General features: G+C 44.5%; 1 protein-coding gene across 2 annotated transcripts in view; it reads right to left on the reverse strand.

Annotated features, from left to right (window-relative positions):
* The window catches only part of TMEM132E (transmembrane protein 132E), a 122241-nt gene that overhangs the window by 14686 nt on the left and 85255 nt on the right, over positions 1-22300 (reverse strand). For both annotated transcript variants that reach the window (XM_074263594.1, XM_074263593.1), the window contains exon 2: positions 615-1557. In XM_074263594.1, the coding sequence (XP_074119695.1) occupies positions 615-1557 (943 nt within the window). The remainder of the gene's footprint in view (positions 1-614; positions 1558-22300) is intronic.

A 22300-nucleotide genomic window follows, 5' to 3' on the forward strand; every position in this document is an offset into this window, starting at 1 on the left:
GATCAAAAAAGAACATATATAAAATACTTTGCAAGCTGTAGTCGTAGATTAATTTATTATTATCATTATTATTATTATTAATTAATGCTAGTGTCTCTCACATTCTTCAATCTGGGTTTCCTTTCCTTAGCCCAAGCCTTCCCCCACTTTTTCTTTAGAAATCCTAAACAAAGGGGCAGGGGATGGGTCTATGAGCTAAGTGGGACGAATATGATGATTCCCATTATACAGGTGAGTACACTGAAGTTCCAAGGGTGAATTGACTTGCCCAAAGTCAAGTTAAGGGATGAAGCAGGGACTGGAACTCAGTCTTGAAAGGTCAAGCCCAGTCTTTCCTAAAGGTGATAGGAAGATGGAGACAGTTGGTGAGCTGGACCTCGCCGGTTTCTACAGCTCTCTGGAGATCAATAATTCCTAAATCAAGAAGAGGACAAGGACTTACCTGTATTCAAATCCTGCTTCTGACACATTAAGTAGGTGACCCTGGGCAAGCCTCTTAACCTCTCTGAACCTCAGTTTCCTCATCTGTAAAATGAGGGGTCTGGGCTTCCAGGGTGGCTAAATCTATGCCCTTAGGACTATGCCCTGAGCCAGGGATGCCGCATCCCTTGTACCTGAGGGTGAAATGTTCAACGCCGGGGCTGGAGGAGGAGGAGGAGTTGGGCGCCAGATAGAGTAGGATGCTTAACACCTCCCCGGGTTTCAGGGGTCGGTCCGGGAGGCGGATGATCAGGTTACTGTCCAGCCGGTGTTCCTGCAGAGCCCGCCGGGGCGGAGGGCGGAAAAGGCTGATGCTGCCAATTCGGAGCAGCGGGTACTGGGTGGGGCCCTCGGCCCGGGCCCCTCCCCCGCCCCGGCGGGCCCCCTCCCCGCCACAGCCCCCACTGGCGTCTGGGGAGTGCAGTCTATAGTAGAGCTCGGCCTGCTGGCTCTCCCCGCCGGGCTCGGGCTCCAGGCCTTCCGGAGGCTTGCGCCGGGCAGGGGGCGGCGCGGCCGGAGCAGGCGGGCCGAACCAGGCCAGGGGCAGCTCGGCCCGGACCAGGCAGGTGGCCAGGCCTCCGCTCAGGCGGCAGGAGCTCTTGACTTCGTGGGCGTTGCGGAAGGCGTGCAGGCGGACGCAGGGCAGTCTCTCGGTGGCCCCGAAGTCGTCCCAGTCCCGGCCGGCCACGTAGAACAAGACCTGGGCCACGGGCTGCGAGGCCGGCACGCGGGGGTGCACGATGAAGGCCCGGACCTTCCAGTTGACCGTCAGCCTCTCGGGGATGTCCAGAGTGCTGGCGGGTTGCAGGAGTTCCCGGGCCAGGACCTGGCTCGTGCTGAAGGGCCCCAGGGACACGTTGAGGATGGGCAGCTCCTTCGTCTGGAAAACCACGAAGGGCTCGGAGCGCTGGAGGGCCGCCCCGCCGCTGCTGTTGGCCGTAGGCGGGGGCGGCGGCTGCACCTCGCGGAGGAAGAAGGCCAGGCGGGTGTGGGACAGGCGGTAGCTGACTGGCAGCACCGGGGCCGCGGGAGCTTCTGGGGGCGCGGGCGTGGCCAGGTGGGCAGAGCGGCCGGAAGCTGGCAGGATAGAACGGGAGAAAGGCAGGTCAGCGAGCTGCAGGCCTTCACCTCCCACAGACCTCGGCCCCCCTCCCGCCCCTCACCCCGCCCCCATTCCCCGACAGATACATCAAACAGGGTCTGTCTCCTTGCCCCTGGAGAGCCCAGGATCCAAAACAGAGACTCAGGGTGGGGGGGGGGGGGGTGGGGATAATTATTTCAGTTACGAAAAGCATTAGGAGGCGGGTGGTTTAGTGCGTAGAGAAGGAGAATCCGGGAGCCAGGAAGACCTGGATTCAAATGCTCTTTCTCGTACTGACCGGGTAAATCATTGAATTTTTTCAAAGTTCTAGGTCAAAGCCGCGCGACAGAACGTGGGGACTGCGCAAAACTTGGCCACAGTAAAAAGGATCAAATATTCCATCGAGATTTAATTCTTTATGTTAATAAAAAAAAAAAAAAAAAAAAAAAAAAAAGCACACCATCTCATTAGTATGCAAATTTGTATTGTCCTTAGCAAATAGTAAAATTACATGTACGGCCGGGAGAATTGTTTTAAAATACATTTCTTTATGATTTATTATCAGTAAATTTTGATTTGTATATCTACTTTATATACCTATATATCCGAAATCGTGAAAAAATTTTCAAGTGACAAGGGACTGTGGATGGGAAAAGTTTAAGGAACTGTGTTCTAGGCAACTTTTTTTTTTTAAAGCCTTTTATTTACAAATCATATGCACGGGTAATTTTTCAACACTAACCCTTGCAAAGCCTTCTGTTTCAAATTTTTCCCTCCTTCTCCCCATCCCCTCCCCTAGGTGGCAGGCAGTCCAATCTATGTTAAATATGTTACAATATATGTTAAATCCAATATATGTATACATCGGATCAAGAAAAAAAAATTCAAGCAAACAACAACAGAAAGAGTGAAAATGCTGTGTGGTGGTCCACACTCAGCTCCTCTCTCTGGGTGCAGATGGCTCTCTTCATTATTGGACAACTGGAATGGTTCGAATCATCTCATTATTGAAGAGAGCCACGTCCATCAGAATTGATCATGGTATAGTCTTCTTGTTGCCGTATATGATGGTCTCCTGGTTCTTAGGCAACCTTTTAAGACTAAATTTCATAAAAGATGCTCATTTTCACTGGTAGAAAAAATATCCCTTAATGGGTTGAGGTGGGGGATGGATTGGGTTGTTTGCCTGGACTAAAGAAATCCCAGAGCCACTCCCAGTCTTATGGAAAGCATTATTTTCACTCTAGTTAAACTAATTGTTCTCACACCATCAAACTAAGCATTCAAGAGTTTCCTAAGTAATCAGATCTGTGATGCAAATAGCAGTGATTTGGAGGGTTTGGGTTCCAGTTTTGGCTCAGTCACTTATTCCCTGTGTGACCCGAGACAGATTCAGTGAAGGCTTGATTAATGTTTTCCAGAGACGGTGGAAGATAGCAGAGAAGCGAAAGAGATTGCCAACACCATGTTCACCGGGAAACTTACAAGGGAAGGTGGGAAGTATTGCTGAGAATGCTGCTTAATGTATTTTCCAACTATTTACCCGGAGTTTCTATTTTAAGTAAATCATCTCCTTTTGCAAGATTTACATAACATATGGCCTATAATTAATGTTATCTGGTTGGTGGGAGAGGTGTTCAGAGAGGGGAAAATAGGGGTTTTTTAACAACAGTCTAAGAAGATCTGAACTCAAACTGGCCACAAATAGTGAGAGGTAACATAAAGGGGTGTTACACTTACAAATGAACAATTTCATTTTTTAAAAATCTTTCTCCTAAGACTCTAGAATCTCCCTCTCTTTCAGAGCTCCCAGCACTTGGACTTTAAAGAAGTCTTTTCTACTTCTACTATCATTTAGGGACAATGTGGGAAGACCATTCCCTCATCCCCTCTCCTCCTACCCACTTCCAGCTGGTAATTGTTAAAGTAGGTAGATTTCAGTAATTCAAATCTGAAAGACCCAAATTCAGATGCATATGAACTGGGAGACTCTGATCAAGTCTTTTAAGCTCTCTGTTTTATCTTTTATTCCCATTTTACAGCTTCTTCCTATATAAAATGGAGTACCTACTTTATGGGGTCCTAAAATCAATTGAATTAACACAGAACTTGCACATTTTAAAGCATACATATGCCAGCCAGTTTTTCCCTAGAATTTGGCCCTTCCACATGATCAATTTACTGGCCTTTTCCTTTGAGTTAAGGCTTGGCTCTTTGGCAAGGTCAATAGGCATGGGTGGGCAGGAGCCAACGGAAAAGCAATGTTTTCTGAGATGAGAACGATAGGCATCCTCATATTTGGGATGGTTTGGGAGATTCTGGGGAAATGGTCTTGAGTTGGGGGGATCATGAATTGCATGGAGCCCAATTAGGAACTGAGCCCTTAAGTATCCACTAGGGCATTCAGCCCAGCAGGCTAAACACCCTGAGCATTGGGGCATTTTGCATCAGAGAACCCCATCTTAAAAACAGGACCTACAAACTAAATATAAAGCAAAGGAGTTGCAATGTGACCTCTTGATTCTAAATTCTAAAGTCTAACCTATTCAGGAGCAATGTCTTCATTGTGAGAATAGATGCATCTGAGGCTGGAGTTGGTGTGAGTAGGTCTTTGTGTGTGTGTGTGTGTGTGTGTGTGTGTGTGTGTGTGTGTGTGTGTGTGTGTGTGTGTACACAGCAGGTTAGGCCAAATAGGGAAGGAAATTAAAACAAAACAAAACAAAACAAAAAAACAACTTCCAATCTAGGCTGTGCTGATACATGCTTTCTTTGTTCAGCTTGACCCTTGTCTCCTGACTGTTGCTTTTGGTAACATTTCCAAGGCTGAATTACTTCAATGAAAAACACATACAAAAGACACGTTTTCTCATTAAATAATTCAACCAACTTTTATTAGTCATCCACTATATCCCTACGCCCAAGAGACAAATCTAGGTGAGGGACAGCAAGAACATAATCCTTAATAGGATTAATATATGAAAAATAATTTGAGAAACAAGGATATATTCTGCTCTCCTCCCTAGTGTCCTGATCTGATGCCCAAGTTAGGAATCACTGGGACATGACACACGATTGTTCATCAGGAATGCAGGAATTTCACTACCCAGGTAACTATGATTTTTGCCACCATGGCCATACACACCTTTCCTTAAGTGTGATCTTCCCCCATTAGAAAGTAAGCTATTTGAAGGCAAGAACATTCCTGTCTCCCTGTACACTGCCTAGAACCAAGTCCTTAACACCGGCTGTATCTACCTACATTTCCTTCCTTCCTTTCTCCTTCCCTTCTCCTTCCCTCCTCCTTCCCTTCCTCCCTCCCTCCCTCCTTCCCTCCTCCTTCCCTTTCTCCCTTCCTTCCTTCCTTCCTTCCTTCCTTCCTTCCTTCCTTCCTTCCTTCCTTCCTTCCTTCCTTCCTTCCTTTCTTTCTTTCCTTCCTTCTTTCTTTCCTTCCTTCCTTCCTTCCTTCCTTCCTTTCTTTCTCTTTCTCTCTTTCTTTCTCTCCCTTTCTTTCTTTCTTTCTTTCTTTCTTTCTTTCTTTCTTTCTTTCTTTCTTTCTTTCTTTCTTTCTTTCTTTCTCTTCTCTCTTCTTTCTTTCTTTCTTTCTTCCTTTCTCTTCTTTCTTCCTTCCTTCCTTCCTTCCTTCCTTCCTTCCTTCCTTCCTTCCTTCCTTCTTCCTTCCTTCCTTCCTTCCTTCCTTCCTTCCTTCCTTCCTTCCTTCCTTCCTTCCTTCCTTCTTCTTCTTCTTTCTTTCTTTCTTTCTTTTTCTTTCTTTCTTCTTCTTCTTTCTTTCTTTCTTTTCTTTCTTTCTTTCTTTCTTTCTTTCTTTCTTTCTTTCTTCTTCCTTCCTTCCTTCCTTCCTTCCTTCCTTCCTTCCTCCCTCCCTCCCTCCCCCTCTCTCTCTTTCTCTCTTCCTTCCTCCTTCCTTCCTTCCTTCCTCCTTCCTTCCTTCCTTCCTTCCTTCCTTCCTTCCTTCCTTCCTTCCTTCCTTCTTCTTCTTTCTTTCTTCTTTCTTTCTTTCTTTCTTTTCTTCTTCTTCTTTCTTTCTTTCTTCTTCTTTCTTTCTTTCTTTCTTTCTTTCTTCTTTCTTTCTTTCTTTCTTTCTTTCTTCTTCTGTTGTCTATCTATGCATTCATCTGTACATTCATCTATCTACCCATCTGCCTGCCTGTCTGTCTGTCTATTACATAGAGTGGTAGTCATAACCTGAGGATCCACAAAACTCTTCTCCTTGGGGGCTAAAGGGCACAGCTGTGTAATATAGCAGACATTACTTGCACATTAGGGACCCTGACATCATACCTGGGGCGATAGAAGGTAGGAGAGAGGAAGTTGTCAGAATCAGTGACCCTTCCCCACTTCATCCACCCACAGGGGATCCTAGAGCTTGCTAAGTGGCACTTAGCTCTCCTTAGTCCTGTCCCCAGTTCCCAGAGCTCTAGTCTGACCATCTGGATGCCTGCCAGGACCAGTTGAAAGGAGGGAGGAGATGGCCAGATGGAGTCAGATCAGCATGAGGAAAAAAAATGGATAAATATACCTGCCTTGCCCAAGCATGGAGGAAGAGATGGGGGATGACAATACAGGGATGGACTTGAATCTGTGTGTGTGTGTGTGTGTGTGTGTGTGTGTGTGTGTGTGTGTGTGTGTGTGTATGATATCACAGTAAAGAGCATAGGACTAGGAATGAAGAAGCCTGAGTTCTAGTCTCAGCTTTTCCACTTACAAGTTGTGTTGCCATTGACATGATGGCTCCAGTTTTTCTATCCGTACAATGGGTATGATCACGTCTGCCCTGACCACTTCACAGACTTGCTGAGAGGATCAAATATGACAGTATAAGTGAAAGTGCCTTGTTATGCAGTGGAAAATAAGGTGATTTTGGAATCCAAGATTGCTGTTTGTCACTTCTGACTCTTTGTCACCCCATTTGGGATTTTCTTGGCAAGAATACTGGAGTGGTTTGCTTTTTTACTTCTCCAGCTCATTTTACAGATAAGGAAACTGAGGCAGACAGGGTAAAATGACTTTCTCAGGATCACACAGCTTGTAAGTGTCTGAGTCAGATTTGAACTTGAGTTTTCTTGATTCTCAGCCAGGCTCTCTAATCACCACCTAGTTTCCCAAAGCCCTGTCCCAGAGAACAGCAGACTTCTAAATGTAGCCCTATTTATGCCCCATGCACAGACTTTCAGCATGAAAAAGAGGACAAGACTGAACTGGACTTGGGATAAATAATTACTATTCGCTCTGTCCTAGGCACAGGGCTACATCCTGAGGGAAAGAGAAGAAAAACAAAACAATCCCTGTTGAGCTTATACTCTCTTGGGGGAGTATATGATGTGTATACAGAGAGTTAGAAAACAAGGGAGAATGAAAAGGTCCCAATGAAACAGGCTAGGAAATTTCAAGGAGGAAGAGAACAGTTTTATTTGGGGATGCGGTAAAAGGTCCATGGTAATACTGGAGAAGTACCTTAGAAGAAGAGGAAGATTTAGCCAAGTGAAAACGGAGTGTGAAGGCCAGACCTGGAGCTTCATGGCAAATGCTCAGGGCCAGGGGAGGCCCACTGATTCTGAGAACAGCTGGTGGGCCAACTTTGTTTATTTGTAGGGAGCATGGAGAATCCCTGTGGCACAGTGAATAGAGAACCAGCCTCGGAGATGCTGAGACCTGTCCCTGGCTTGGTGAGCCTGGCTACATCTCTGGCCGTTCCCAAGGAGGCTGCACTCACTCTGACTTCTGAGATCCCTGCCAGCTCTAGCTTGGTGACCCTGTCATCAGCCTTAGCCTAATTCACTGGGGACACCACAATCTTCCTGCATCCAAGGCTCTTTTCTTCTCCCTCTCTCTTAATCTCCCTTCTCCATCGGAGCAGTTGCCAGTCCCCTACATTCTTCATATAAAGTGTCTCTTCTTCCACACTCCCATAAACACCATCCCAATTCCGAGCTCCCCTTGCCCTTCTCAGTCCTGCCTCTTCACGTGGGAGAGGGAAGGGGGAGGAGAGATTGATATATGAGCTAGATGGCCATTTCTGGAAAGAGAAATCATTAATAGCTGCCAGGAATCAAGGATGCCTTGGATTGGAAGACATGGCAGGGAAGAAGGAGAGTATTCCCGTCATGGAGCAAAGGCTGGGTGATGGGAGATGGAGGAACCAGTATGGGGAACAGTAGGTGAGTCTGGCTGGAAGGCAGAGTCAGAGACTCTATTAATTGACTTGCCTGAAGCCATTGGGCCAGGCAGTGGTAAAAACAGGTCTTTCAAGTATCTTCTTAGAGAAGTAACTGGATGTGGTGTAGTGACCCTAAATCCAAGTTCAAGTTCAGCCTTTGATCCAAAGGGGCTGTGTGACCCTGGGCAAGTCAATTAACCTCTTAATATTGGAAGCCAGAGGAGTCAAGCTCAAATAGAAAGAGGGCCACTAAGCAATCAATCAAGTCTTGGTCCATATGTAAGGATCCCTGCAGCCACACATTGACTTAAAAAATTACACAATAATACCTATTAAATTTTTGTTGACTTTGTTAAATATTTTCCAGTTATATTATAACTTGATTTAGGAGTAGTAGTAGGTGGAGAAGGTGTGATGAATTTGACAACTCTGCCCCAGACAAGTCTCTAAGACAATTAATGGCAGAGAAGATGCTGATCTTCATTGATAGAGAAAGTTTCCCAGTCTGGAATTCCCCATACTAGTGAAATAAATCATGGGTCCAAACTCTATCCTAAATCTGTTTACACTAAGGCAGAAGCCTGAATTGTAAGAACTCTGGAGGTTTCTACCACTTTCTTGGGATTGTTTTGCACCAAACTGGGAAGAGAACCCAGGAATCCTAATTCCCGGCTAGGGCTTGCTAGGCTATCACAGTTCATTGGCATCCTCGAGTAGAATGTGTGTATATGTGTGCATAAGCATGTCAGTGTGCACTTCTTCACAGAGTGCTTTGCACACAGTTGGGGCTCTTTGCAGTTTTTTAAATGAATGGAAGGATGAAAGAATGAATGAATAAATGTACACACATATATATGTGTATCAGGCTGCGCGCCACTGGGCCCACTCCCTGCATTTCTGCGTAGAACTTCATACAATTGTTTTCCAGTCATCAGGGTGCCTGGAAAAGGCAAAAAGGGAAAGAGCTGGGAAAGAAAAACTCTTTGAATGTTTCATAAGGTCAGATGCGGAGGAGGGAATCAGCCCAGACACAATGAGAGCAGCAGGCGAGAGCGTGTGGCTGCGTGCATCTCAGACACACTTGAACCTAGACACATACAAACACAGAGATATAAACGTTCTCTTCTCTCTCTCTTCTCCTTCCCTTTGTCTGTCTCCCCTCTTTCCTTCCTTCTCTCTCTGTCCTTTCCTCATTTTGCTTTCCCTTCCCTCTGTCTTTCTCTCCCTACATCCCTACCTTTTCTCTTTTCTCTCCTTTCTTCCTCCTTTCCTATTTTCCTCTCCCTCTCTTCTTTCCTTGCTGTCTCTTACACACACACACACACACACACACACACACACACACACACTCAAATACACCTCCTTTAGATACAAGGATTACGCAGAGACTATAATTTTCTTCTCTAGGAACCTTTAAAGATTATATAGTATATATTTAGAGCTGGAAAGGATTTTGAAACCATTTATTCTGACATTTCCTTTCCCCTCCCCCTATTTTATAGATAAAAAATCCTGAAGTTGGGAGAAGTTGAGTGGTTTCCTCATTATGGTCAAGGAAACTGTGGCACCTACAAGTGGGTGACTGGTCCAGGGCCACACAGAATCTAAACAAAATCCAGTTCTTCCTGATTCCAAATCTGCCCTAAGCACCATGCAATCATACTGCATTTTTTTGTGGGGGTGGGGGGAGGAACATAAAGATTTTAATCTAGTTCTGATTCCCAATCCAGCACTATTTTTATAGTGGAGGAGATTCCTCTGATTTTTTTTTTTTTTTTGCATCTTTCCCCTCAAGAAAAAGCCATTACCTTTTTCTTAGCACCTAAACTTAGAATAAATACAATCACTTCCTAATTTGAATGTTTCAAATGTCTTCCTTCTCCAATTTATCCCACACATTGCTGCTAAAGTGATCTTCCAAAACCATCTTCCCACAGCACAAATCAGATGGCTATTCTTCTACTTAATAAACTCCAGTAGTTCCCTATTACCTTTAGAATTAAATACAGGCCCCTCTGTTTGCTCATTTTAAGTTATTCACAACTTGGCTTCAAATGACCTTTCAAGCCTCATTATACATTAACACCATTCATACTCTAAAGTCCAGCCAAGATGGCAAGAATACTATTGTTGGTATGAGTTGTTCTATCTCCCCTTTATGTGCCTTTGTATCATCTGTCTCACATTTCTTCTGCAATGCAATCTCTTCTTACCTCTGAATCCTAGAATCGTTACTTTCTTTCAAGACTCAGTTCATGTTCCAGCTCCTAAAAGAAGCTTTTTTTGAGCTCCCCAACAATGAGTATCTTCTCTGACATTACCTTTGTTATTTAATTTTTATATTTCATATATACCTTGTATCTCTCTTTTCTATCTCTTTATATATCTATATAGTCTTTATCGATGTCTCTGTCTATATCTGTCTATGTCTATGTCTATGTCTATGTCTATGTCTATGTCTATGTCCATCTCTACCTGTAAGCTTTTTGGTAGCAGAATGTTTCATTTTAGTCTGTTATTTCCAGCTCCTAGCACAGTGCTTAGAATATAGTAGGTGTTTAGTAAAAGTTGTTTGATGAATTTAAATATGCTTTAGAGCAGTCCATTCTAGGGACAGGAGGATGACCTTTGGTCCTTGGTAATTTTGGAATCAGAAGGAACTTGATAATTTCTAGATCTCTTTTTAGTTTCCTAAATGAGTAAGATCATCATGTCACATTTGTCTTTGACAGTGGTCTATAGAAATCAGTTACAATAAATATTTAAGTAGAAGAGAGGGTTCCCTTTGGAGGCTTCCAGTTTTACATCAAGAGGCTTTTAGTCTAAAAGGATAGAGCTCAGGGAGCTTTCAATCTGAAAGGTACAGTCTGCCTTCAGGGAACTAACTCCAAGTCTTATAAGTGGACCCAGAGTTCCTTCCCTGTGGGTGCTCTCAGTGTGAAAGAAATTGATGATCAAGTTACAGAAAAATGCACTAAGTGACTACAAAAGACCACAAGTCTTTTGTTAAAGATCACCCTAAGACCAAAGTTTTGAGAAAAGATTGGCAGATAGAGCAAAGAGACATGAAATCTAGTAGGGCTTTACTTTGAAGGATGGTTTGTACTAGTGGGTAGAGAGCTGGTCTCAGAACCAGGGTCCTGGGCTCAACCTCAGACACACTTTCTTTCAAGACTCAGTTCATGTTCCAGCTCCTAAAAGAAGCTTTTTTGGGCTCCCCAACAATGAGTATCTTCTCTGACATTACCTTTGTTATTTAATTTTTATATTTCCTATATACCTTGTATCTCTCTTTTCTATCTCTTCATATATCTATATAGTCTTTATCGATGTCTCTGTCTATATTCTAATTTTCTCAGACTTTAGAAAGGTTCCAGCTTATATTTGTACAGGATTGGATGAAATCACCAACATATTCTCTGTCCTCATCCCTATCTCTTCTTTTTGAGAGGACCTTTGGTCTCAAGACTGGCTCATAGTCATCTTCATTGGACGGGTGATGGTATGAGCTGATCTTGGTGGGCAGATTATGGCTTGTGTCAGAGGAGGTTTTGTTAGGGAAAGATTCCTCTAAGTGATTGATACCCTGAGACTGCAGGAAAGGTACTGTGAAAGGAGCTATCTTTTTTTTTTTTTCAAAACACACTTTATTTTATTATTTTTTAATTAAAGCTTTTTTATTTTTCAAAACATATGCATGGACAATTCTTCAACATTAGCCCTTGCAAAACCTTGTGTTCCAATTTTCCCCCACCCCCTCCCCTAGATGGCAAGTAGTCCAATATATGTTAAACATGGTACGTTAAATGAAAGGAGCTACCTTTAATCAACAAGCATTTTTGAGCACCTACTATATACCAGGCATTGTGTCAAGTGCTTAATACTACTGTGATTTGTTGCCCACATTCCTAACTGAAGGACATGCTAAATTTCAATTAGAGGTTAGTCACAAGAAAAATGCAATTTTCCCCCCATTTAAGTTCATGTACTCTTTGAGTCTATAGACCTCAGGCTAAGAACCCCTGATGTAGAAGGTGGCAACTAATCTGAGTTTTTCCTGATTATTGCCACTCGATCATATCCCGACCTCCCAAACCAAGTCCCTTTCATTGGGTTGGTAGAGAGGGGCAGAGAGAAGTCACTTCTGGAAGGTTGGGAAGAATCATAGATTTAAACTATGGATATAATTTATCCTAAATCCTTCATTTTACAGATGAAGAAACTGAGTCCCAGAGAAGTTAATATATAACTTGGCCAAGGGCTCAAGGGTCAGAAGTGGTAGAATCTGGATTTGAACCTGTTTCTCTCTTTCTTAATGTCTTTGGTGCTTATCACAGTGCCGGACACATAGTAGGGACTTAAATAAGTACATGTGGAGTTGACTCTGCACGGTACCACTGGTAGGATGGGAAAGGGAGTGGTCCAGAACAGAGTCAGGTAGCACAGGCAACAGCTTCTGAGATGCTGGGGGTCAGATGCAAGCTGAGGAGGTAACTAGCCCTGCACTGGGAGGAGAAAGATCCCCATCCCAGGATGAATCATCACTTCCACCAAACTCCACAAATCTCTCTCCGACTATCCCCCACTAACCCTCCTTCCTCCTGAGATCAGAGATGCTCCCTGCCCCACACAGCCCAGCCAACAGCCTGCTCCTCGCCGGGGAGGCTGTAACCTTAAATTATCTCCTCTAATCGCCTGCTATTCCAGCTAATATATTAACTACTTGGTCAAAGCACAGGTCGTCCTAATGTAAGAAGCTATCGGTGGAAGCAGAATTTGCATTCTGTGGCCTGCAGAGAAATCCACTAATTCTTCTAAATTGCCCAGTTCGGAGAAAATCACCCCCCACCCACCCACCTCTCTCCTTCCCCCGCTGCTGGAGGAAGGGGGGGCTGTAATGTTGGGAGAAAAGAGCCTTGATTTTTCAGTCTGGTTTTATGATGGGTTTCGCTAAGCCTTCTATGTCACCTGTTTGGGACTCCAGGTGGCACTGTGAAAAACACTAGCTTTAAGTAACAAGCATTTATTAATCACCTATTATATGCCAGACACTGGACTAAGTACTAGGGACTCAAAGAAAAACCAAAACAGTTCCTTTCCGGAATGGACTCTTGGATTTGATGTTTGATTCAAATCTACAACCTCTTACTCTCTTTAAGACCTTGGAAAGTAACTAGAATCCCAGCTTTGAGGTTAAAGACCTGGATTCAAATCCTAACCTGTGCTGACCCTGGCTGAGTCACTACCTGAGAGAACCACAAGCCTCAGTCAAAAAAATGTGGGAATTGGTCTAGATGGACCCATTGGATGCCCCTTTCAGCTTCAGACCAGATCTTTGTTTCCTCTTATGAAAATGCCCCCATCCCCACATAGTCCTATAACTTGTTTATGAGGGGAGAGCAAGGGGAAGAGGGAAGTCATGAACCAGACTCTATTTTTCAGAAAGAAGTCCCTACTACTTCCTCATTTCCCTAAATATCTCTCTCTCTCTCTCTCTCTCTCTCTCTCTCTCTCTCTCTCTCTCTCTCTCTCTCTCTCTCTCATCTCTCCTCTCTCCCCCTCTCTCCTTATTTGTCTCTGTCTCTTTCCTTCTAAGCTCTCTGTCTCAGTCTTCTATTTTTCTTTCTCTGTCTGTCTCTCTTTGTTTCTGTATCTTCCTCTGTCTCTTGTCTGCTTTTTTGTCTCTGTCCCTCTCTCTGTCTCTGTCTCTATTTCTCTCCTCCTCTCTGTCTCTGTCTGTCTCTCTTTGCTTTTCTGTCTCTTTTCCTCTCTCTGTCTCTATCTTCTATATCTTTTTTTTCTTTTTCTTTTCTTTTAAAAAAAGTTTTTATTCTCAACCCCTAGCAAAGCACTCGGCACATGGTAGGTGCTTTAAACTGCCTGCTTATTGATTGATTAGAGGTAGAACATGCAAATATTAGAACATCCAGGGGATAAAGTGGATATAGAATGCCGGGTCCAGAGTCAGCACGCTTAATCTTCCTAAATATAAATGTGACCTCAGACACTTCCTAGCTGTGTGACCCTGGACAAGTTATTCCACCCTGTTTGCCTCAGTTTCCTCATTTGTAAAGTGAGCTGGAGAAAGAAATGGCAAATTCATCCAGTATCATTACCAAGAAAACTCCAAATGGGGTTATAGAGAGTGGGATACTAACTAAACAACAATGCCAATGTTATTATCCCCATTTTACAGAAGAGGAAAAGGAGACTCAGACAAAATGACAGACCCAAGATCACAGAGCTCTGAATTCTGCTGCCTCAAACATGAAGACTGAGTCATTCTCATGATATTGATCAGTGGGACAAATCCCCTCTGCTTTCTGCTCTCCTAACTGTCCTGAATGAGAAGGGCTGGACTAGTGCTTTCTGGGAGGATGGGCAGCACACGCTGGGTGACTAGACAGAAGAGAAAGGTGGTTCTGTCCTTTTTAGGGGGCCCCATTGCTTATATAGGGGCTCAGGCAGAGACATGGAGATAGCCAATGCCTGGGCAAGCTCATAACTCTTGAGATGCTCTGTCACTGATCCACCAAGGTTACTCTTCTCTTCCCTGCCTCAGAATGCGAAATGCCTACTTCTCCATGAGCCAGACTCCAATGCAGACATTTGACCAGTTGAGACCATAAACCTCCTTGTTTTAGAGACAATTCTGGGGTACTTATAGTTATTTGGTGGTGTTTGGTGTTGGGGAGTGGACGAGTGGGGGATTAAAAACCTGGCAGGAGATTTTTTTTTAAGTGAGTACTCAAAGTCCAGCACAGACAATTTACACATACACAAGATCCCTGAATTCAGATATGAAAATTAAGAGATGTGAATAAGAGACATACTCTCTCTGCTCTTTCCTTTCCTCCTCTTCTAAATAAAAACAACAGATTAAAGAGTCACTAAGTTCCCTTCAGTCTCTAATAGTCTGTTAGCCTATAACTTACTTCCCTTCCTGAGCTTCAGTTTACCTATCTGTAAAACTGGAATTGAGAGGAGATTGGTAGTGGTAGACCAACAAAGAGTTTTGGCTTTGGAGTTGGGAAGATCTGAGTTCAAATACTATTTCAGATACTTACTAGCTACATAGGCCTGTGGAAGTCACTCCAATAAATGTCTCTGAGGATCTGTTTTCCCATCAGTAAAAATGGGGAATTGGGCTAGAGAGCTCCAAGAAGCTTTGTGGTTCTATATCTGTGATCTTATGGTTCTTCAGGGTAGAGGAGGGGACAGGAGGTATGGGCTTGAGAGTCAGAACTCCCAGATTTTTATACGGTTACTTCTACTGGCCAGTTTTGTAGATTATTTTCCAATCTATAAGATGAGGCTATGACCTCACAGATAAAGGGAAGTGATATAACCCCCCCACTCTGATTACAAACAGGAGTATTCTACTTGCTTAGAGTGCCCTCTTATTCTGCTCCTTCCATTTTGCCAAACTCTGTCTAGCCTTCAATGCTCTGCTAAAATCTCCTCTCCTTCATGATGCCAGTGGGGTAGCTTTTTCATTTCATTTGAGACATCTACCTGAAAACTCTTTGCTGCCAGTAGGTTGAGGGCAGGCTATAGGCAGAGAGGGAAGGGAGAAGGGAAGGGAATGGCAAGAGTGTGAAAGAGAGGAGGGGAGGAAAGAAAAGGGGATGGCAAGAGTGTGAAAGAGAGGAGGGGAGGAAAGAAAAGGGGATGGCAGGAGTGGGAAAGAGAGGAGGGGGAAGGAAAGGGGATGGCAGGAGTGTGAAAGAAAAGAGGGGAGGAAAGAAAAGGGGATGGCAGGAGTGTGAAAGAAAAGAGGGGAGGAAAGAAAAGGGGATGGCAGGAGTGTGAAAGAGAGGAGGGGAGGAAGGAAAAGGGGATGGCAGGAGTGTGAAAGAGAGGAGGGGAGGAAGGAAAAGGGTATGGAAGGAGTGTGAAAGAAAAGAGGGGAGGAAAGAAAAGGGTATGGAAGGAGTGTGAAAGAAAAGAGGGGAGGAAGGAAAAGGGTATGGCAGGAGTATGAAAGAGAGGAGGGGAGGAAGGAAAAGGGTATGGAAGGAGTGTGAAAGAAAAGAGGGGAGGAAAGAAAAGGGGATGGCAGGAGTGTGAAAGAGAGGAGGGGGAAGGGAAGGGGATGGCAGGAGTGTGAAAGAGAAGAGGGAGAAAGAAGGAAAGGGGATGTCAGGAGTGTGAAAGAGAGGAGGGGAGGAAAGAAAAGGGGATGGCAGGAGTAGGAATCACCCACTTTTATGAGTTCTAATGACGATCAGATGCTTTCTTTCCTTCCCACTAATTGCCCCCAAATTAAAACTAATCACTTGCAATTAAAAAAAATTCTCATTAGAGGTTGGAGTTGCTTGAAGGCAATCAGCACTGTAAGTGACCAAGGAAGGAGGTATAGGAGGGAAGGGTTGCCTAGGAAGGGGGTGTGTGTTCAGGGGCAAGGGAAGATGTCAGGGGCTAACATAGGAGGCATCAGAACTTTGCTGAATGTGCTTGGAGATCTTCAAGAGGATAGAGCAATAAAGCGTCTTGGGCATGTGATCAATAACACACAATAACAATGATCTATAGCATTAATGAGGGTGATGGATATTAATAGTGGTGAGCAATAAGAATAAGATTGATGATCGATGATGGTAATGATAACAGTGATCAATGAAATGAGGCATAATGATGATATAGACTCGGTATTAGTATCTGATCAACAGCTTCTTCCTGTGTCTCCAGGGTCCTCCCCAGGAGGAGGAGGAGGTTCAGGGATAAAAATGCTCAGACATAGAGGAAACTAGGTGGCACAATGCCAGACCTGGACCAAATTCAAACCCAGCCTTAGACACTTATTAGCTGTGTGACCCTGGGCAAGCCACTTAATTCAGTTTGCCTCAATTTCCTCATTTGTAAAATGAGCTTCAGAAGGAAATGACAAACCACTCGAGCATCTCTACCAAGAAACCCTCAAATAGGGTCACTGAAACTACTGAACAACAATGGCCAGATACAGAGTTATTAGTGGGGCTACTAAGGCAGAGAGGATATCATGACATTAAAGACATTAACACTACAGGTTTAGTGCAGGAAGGGCTGCCTAGCCTAATTTCCTTCTTTAATAGATGATGGTCCTGAGGTTAAAATACTTATCCAAGGTCACACTCATCCCTAGGCCCACAGATTCAAGACTAAGTAATGTTTCCATTATATCGTGCTCCCCTCTCATAATATGGTAGAAAGGCCACTGACTTGGGAATCAAAATCTAGGTTCAAGTCTACTTCCAGCAGCTGTCATTGATATGTAGCTTTAATCCTGGGATGGGAATTTTTGGAGGCAATCAAGGTCAAGGCTTGCTCAGGGTCACACAGCTAGTAAGTGTCTGAGGCCCCATTTGAACTCAGATCTTCCGACTCCAGGGCTGATTCTCTATTAGCTGAGCTACCTAGCTGCCTCTGGGATAGGTAACCTTGCAATTGTCCTATGATCAGCTCTGACTAGCATCCTTCAGAGAAGTGGACTTAACTTTCAGAAGGTCCAAAGTTTCTGCTGAGCAAGAACATAGCCCCCTTGATGGCCTCACCTACCCATCGGGGCAGTCTAGCACCATGGCGACAGATGCCCAAGAAGCATCCAGGGGACATGGGCAGGACATGCCTACTGGCTTCCCTGACTAGAGAATACAAGGATAAACATGTCGTGGAAAATGGCTTCTGCTGAGTCAATCCTATTTGACCCATGGAGCATTAGCATTGCCTTTGAGGGTCTGTGTGGGACATGGAACAGTTCTGTCCGGCTCAGCCACAGAGGGGAAGAATCAGGAAGATGACAGATTCAGACTTGGAAGGGATCTTATTGGTCAATGATTCCAATTCCCTCCATTTTATGGATGAGGAAACTGAGACCCAAACAGGGGAGGTGAATTTCCTGTGGTCACATAGGTAGTAAGTGTCAGATTTAAGAACTGGACTCCTCATCTTTGAAATGGAGATAAATAATAGCCCCTCTCCCCTATGAGGGTTGTTTTGAGGATCAAATGAGATAAGTAAAATAAAGTGCTTAGCAAAGTGCCCACGGTGAGTGCTGTGCTATATAGCGAGCACCATATAAATGCTAGCTATTAAGTTACAGCTATCTGAAAAAAGAATTGGTTGGCTCAGGAGGAGGCGTATAAGCTACGCTAAAGGTCTTCAGGTGAAGACTGCATGATCATTTGTTTGGGAAGTTGTAGAAGGGATTTTAGGTCAATTTAATTCAATTCGAGGAGCGTTTATTATCATCAGATATCATTAGGGTCAGTGTTAGCCTTTGGTGTGTGTCGTGGACCCTGTTAGCTGTCTGATGAAGCTTAGAGACTCTTTCTCAAAGTCAGGTTTTAAATGTGTAAAATGACTAAGTATGGGGATGCTCCATTGGAGCCACAGCTAAGGGAAGGCCGAAGCTGGTGGATCACCTAAGCTGGGGAAGTCTGAGCCAAAGAGGCTTAAGCTGATTGGGTGTTCAGATTAAAGCTGGAGCCTCTAGCCCCGAGAGGGTGTGTGTCTGGGTGGGAGATTGGCGTGGGAGAGACCCGATGGGTTAGAGAAGGGCCAACCGGCTCAGGTTGGAAATGGCATAGGTCAGAGCAGCGTGATCAGGCCTGCAAGTGGTCTATGTACTAATGCCTGCCAGGACTAGACAAGCTAACCAAGGAAAAACCTCCAAAAAATAAAAAGGCAAAATAAATGAATGGATAAATAAAATAAGTTGCATAGGATTACAAAGGAAAAGCAATTATAGTGAAATCGAGTTATCAAAACTTTCTTTAGCTCTTTGTCTGTCTCTAATTCCTCTCCCCTCTGTCTTTCTCTCTCTCTGTTTCTCTCTCTCTCTCTCTGTCTGTCTCTCCTTTCTGTCTCTGTCTCTCTTTGTTCTGTTTCTGTGTGTCTGTGTCTCTTTGTCTGCCTGTCTTATTTCTGTCTCTGTTTCTCTTTCTCTCTCTCTCTCTTTCTCTCTCTCTCTCTCTCTCTCTCTCTCTCTCTCTCTCTCTCTCTCTCTCTCTCTCTCTCTCTCTCTCTCTCTCTCTCTCTCTCTCTCTCTCTCTCTCTCTTTCTCTCTCTCTCTCTCTCTCTCTCTCTCTCTCTCTCTCTCTCTCTCTCTCTCTCTCTGTCTGTCTCTCCTTTCTGTCTCTGTCTCTCTTTGTTCTGTTTCTGTGTGTCTGTGTCTCTTTGTCTGCCTGTCTTATTTCTGTCTCTGTTTCTCTTTCTCTCTCTCTCTCTTTCTCTCTCTCTCTCTCTCTCTCTCTCTCTCTCTCTCTCTCTCTCTCTCTCTCTCTCTCTTTCTCTCTCTCTCTCTCTCTCTCTCTCTCTCTCTCTCTCTCTCTTTCTCTCTCTCTCTCTCTCTCTCTCTCTCTCTCTCTCTCTCTCTCTCTCTCTCTCTCTGTCTGTCTCTCCTTTCTGTCTCTGTCTCTCTTTGTTCTGTTTCTGTGTGTCTGTGTCTCTTTGTCTGCCTGTCTTATTTCTGTCTGTTTCTCTCTCTCCTTTCTGCTTCTATCTCCCTGTGTCTCTCTCTCTCTTTTACTCACTCTGTCTTTCTCTGTCTCTGTGTGTTTCTCTGTTTGTCTCTGTCTCTGTCTGTCTCTCTTTCTGTCTGTCTTTTAAACCATATTCACAGACAACCCCCTGAAATAGGAAGTTCCTCTATCCTGCTAGCTCCGACCTTGTATGTCTTGTGACTCCTTCCCCCTTGCCTCAGGCTCATACTGGATACACACAATTCCTTCTAAGAGGCAGGTCTGGCAATCATCAGTAAGGACTACATCTCTTCTCTTGATCAAGCATAATGACTTGATGGCATGGGTAGAAACACCAGTGCACAGAGAGTGGGGAGAGCTAGTGCTGATTTCTGATCATGAAGACCTGGGTTCAAATCCTGACTCAGATACTTACTAACTTTATCACTCTAGGCAAGTCACTTTGGGCTCAGTTCCCTGTCCTAAAATGAGGTGTTAAGCAAGGTTCCTTCCAGCTCTAAATCTCTGCTTCTTTCCCCCAAATTAAATTGAATCAGGCTCCCTTCCCAAGCCCATGATTCAGCTGGCTGTATTGCCTTCCTTGCTGTGATAAGACCAACTCAACAATACTATCGATCTGCCCCTGCTCTCCAGGGGGAAAATAAAAATATAACTGGCATTTGATTGTCTAGCGGTGACATCCCTATCCAGATCTGAATCACCCCACAGGCTCACAAGGCACATGTTCAGGGACCACCGAGGTGAGCCCAGAAGCAATTCAGTTAGCTTGGGTCCTCTCCTAGGTGGAGAAATGGGAAAGCAGGAAGCGGAGCAATTGCTCCTTACTGTGCCGGTGTCCCAGAGGGCAGACCCATTCACCTGGAGCCTTTGGCCAAGGCATGGGATAGGAGCATAGTGAAGCAACAGCTAAGATGGGGAGTGTGGTCCTTTGAGTGAACTCTAGAGGGGCTGGGCAGATATTCTGGCTCATTGTGGGAGTTTAGTCCTAACAAGGATGGCCGTGAGAAAGTGAAATAGACTGATCTGTATCCTTGGGGCCCAACCAAAAGGACCGGTGACTGAATCAGGAGGACTCACTTGTCCAAGTTTAAGAAGAACAGAAGAGAAAAGCTCCCTTTCTTTTTGGTTTCTGGCTGCTTTCCTCTGGAATTCCAATGAGGTAGGGGACCCTCCCAAAGGATAATGGTAGAATGAAATAAGTGTTTATGGAGCATCGACTATATGTCAGACCAAAAGAGGAATGGAATACATGTTTCTTAAGTACCTACTATGTGTTGGAATAATATAGAATAGAAGTGTTTATTTATTAAGCACCCACTATGTGCCAGACACAGTGTTAAATCCTTTTCAAGTATTATCTCACATGATTCTCACAACAACCTGGGGAGATAATTACTATTAATATCCCCATTTTCCACTTGAGAAAACTGAGGCAAACAGATGTTAAGTGACTTGATTAGTTACTAGGTATCTGAAATGGTATTTGAACTAAAGTCTTCCTGATTACAGGCTCAGTGCTCCATCCACTGGGGCACCTAGCTGGTGGAAAGGGACAGAGAATAATAATCCATTTTCTTGACCCATCAGAGACCCTCCTGGAAGTTTTGTAGGAATTGAAAAGCTTTCCTCACCTCAGGGTTCTTCCTGGTTATTTGAATCAAAGTGGAGGAATGAGACATACTACTACTGGGCAGAGAGGAAGAAACACAGGGTCCAGTTTAGAAGCAATAAGTTCCCCATCACTCATTCCCTTGCCCCATTCCCTGAGGGTCTCAGAGTCCTCATTCTTAAGTATAAACTCCATCCTTTCAAAGAATCCTGGGGAATATTCATCTGGGGAAATCTGAAGCCCAGAGACAGAAAGTCATTTTCCCAAGGTCATGCAGTGAATCGGCAGAGAAATTAATGAGGGTATGGAGCTGACTCTGGAAGCCTTCTCTGCGGAGAAAGGAGGAGCTGCAATGAAGCACTTGGGCATATTGGAAAGAGCTGATTCAGGAGTCTTGGAGGACCTGGGTTCAAATGCCATCTCAGATATTTATTACTTGTGTGACCTTTACCAGATCTCTTGAATGGGTCTCAGTTTACTCATTTGTAAAATGGATCAGGGATCCAGTACTTCAGGCTCTGTATGATTCCTTTCCCACTTCATACTTAGATGGATTTGGGTGAGATGGAATCCATACTTTCTAGAATTTGGGCAGGCTATATGGGAATGGGGAAAAAGAAGGGACCCATGACTAGACAGGAGCAAAGGACCTCCCCCAAAATATGAACCAACAGAGAAAGCATTAAGAAGATATTTCCCCAATCCAAGCCCTCTCCCCATGATCTTTCTGACATCTCCACTGATGATAGGACATTTTCCCTTTACTTGGAAGCCTTCCCTGAAGACGTTTTTTAAGAATATGAGGTAGCTGGGTGGGGAAGTGGGTTTGGAGTCAGGAACACTCATCTTTCTGAGTTCAAATCCCATAGCAATGTGACTTGCAGGGCAAATCACTTAATCCCTTATTTGTCTTAAATCCCCTGGAGGAGGAAATGGCAGACCACTCTAGTATCCTTGCCAAGCAAGCCCCTTTCCAGAGCTGACTAGCTACTCCGACTGAACAAAAACATCCCTTTGGGCTTGTGGACATGTTGTTCCCAAGCCATGTATTTATGGGTCCTGCTTCAATCAATCAAGCCTGGCATTTTGCTAGGCTCACTGGATGCTTGTGAAAGCGAAAACAGTTCCTGCCCTCAGGGAGCCTACAGTCTATCTGGGAAAACCAAATTCACCTCTGAGGGAAATAGCTGCAATGGAGAGAGGGGTAGGGAAGCCCAATGAAGGATAGTTGAGCTGAGTTCTGAAAGAAACCAGAACTTTCCATAGTCTAAGACCCAAAGTGACAGAGCTATCTGTCTCCTCCCACTGGGAATTTTCTAAGGACAGGGGCTGTGTCTCCCCACTCACTGGGAGCTCTTAGGGGACACTATCTCCTCACCCTGAGCTACAGTTACTTGAGGGCAGGGTCAGCTAGGTCCTCTCCCCCCCCCCCCAGCCTCAGACTACTAACTCCCCTCCCCTCCCTCACCCCCTTCCTACCTTTTAATACAATT

Source organism: Sminthopsis crassicaudata, chromosome 4, assembly GCF_048593235.1.
Source record: "Sminthopsis crassicaudata isolate SCR6 chromosome 4, ASM4859323v1, whole genome shotgun sequence".
In the NCBI taxonomy this organism is placed as follows: domain Eukaryota; kingdom Metazoa; phylum Chordata; class Mammalia; order Dasyuromorphia; family Dasyuridae; genus Sminthopsis; species Sminthopsis crassicaudata.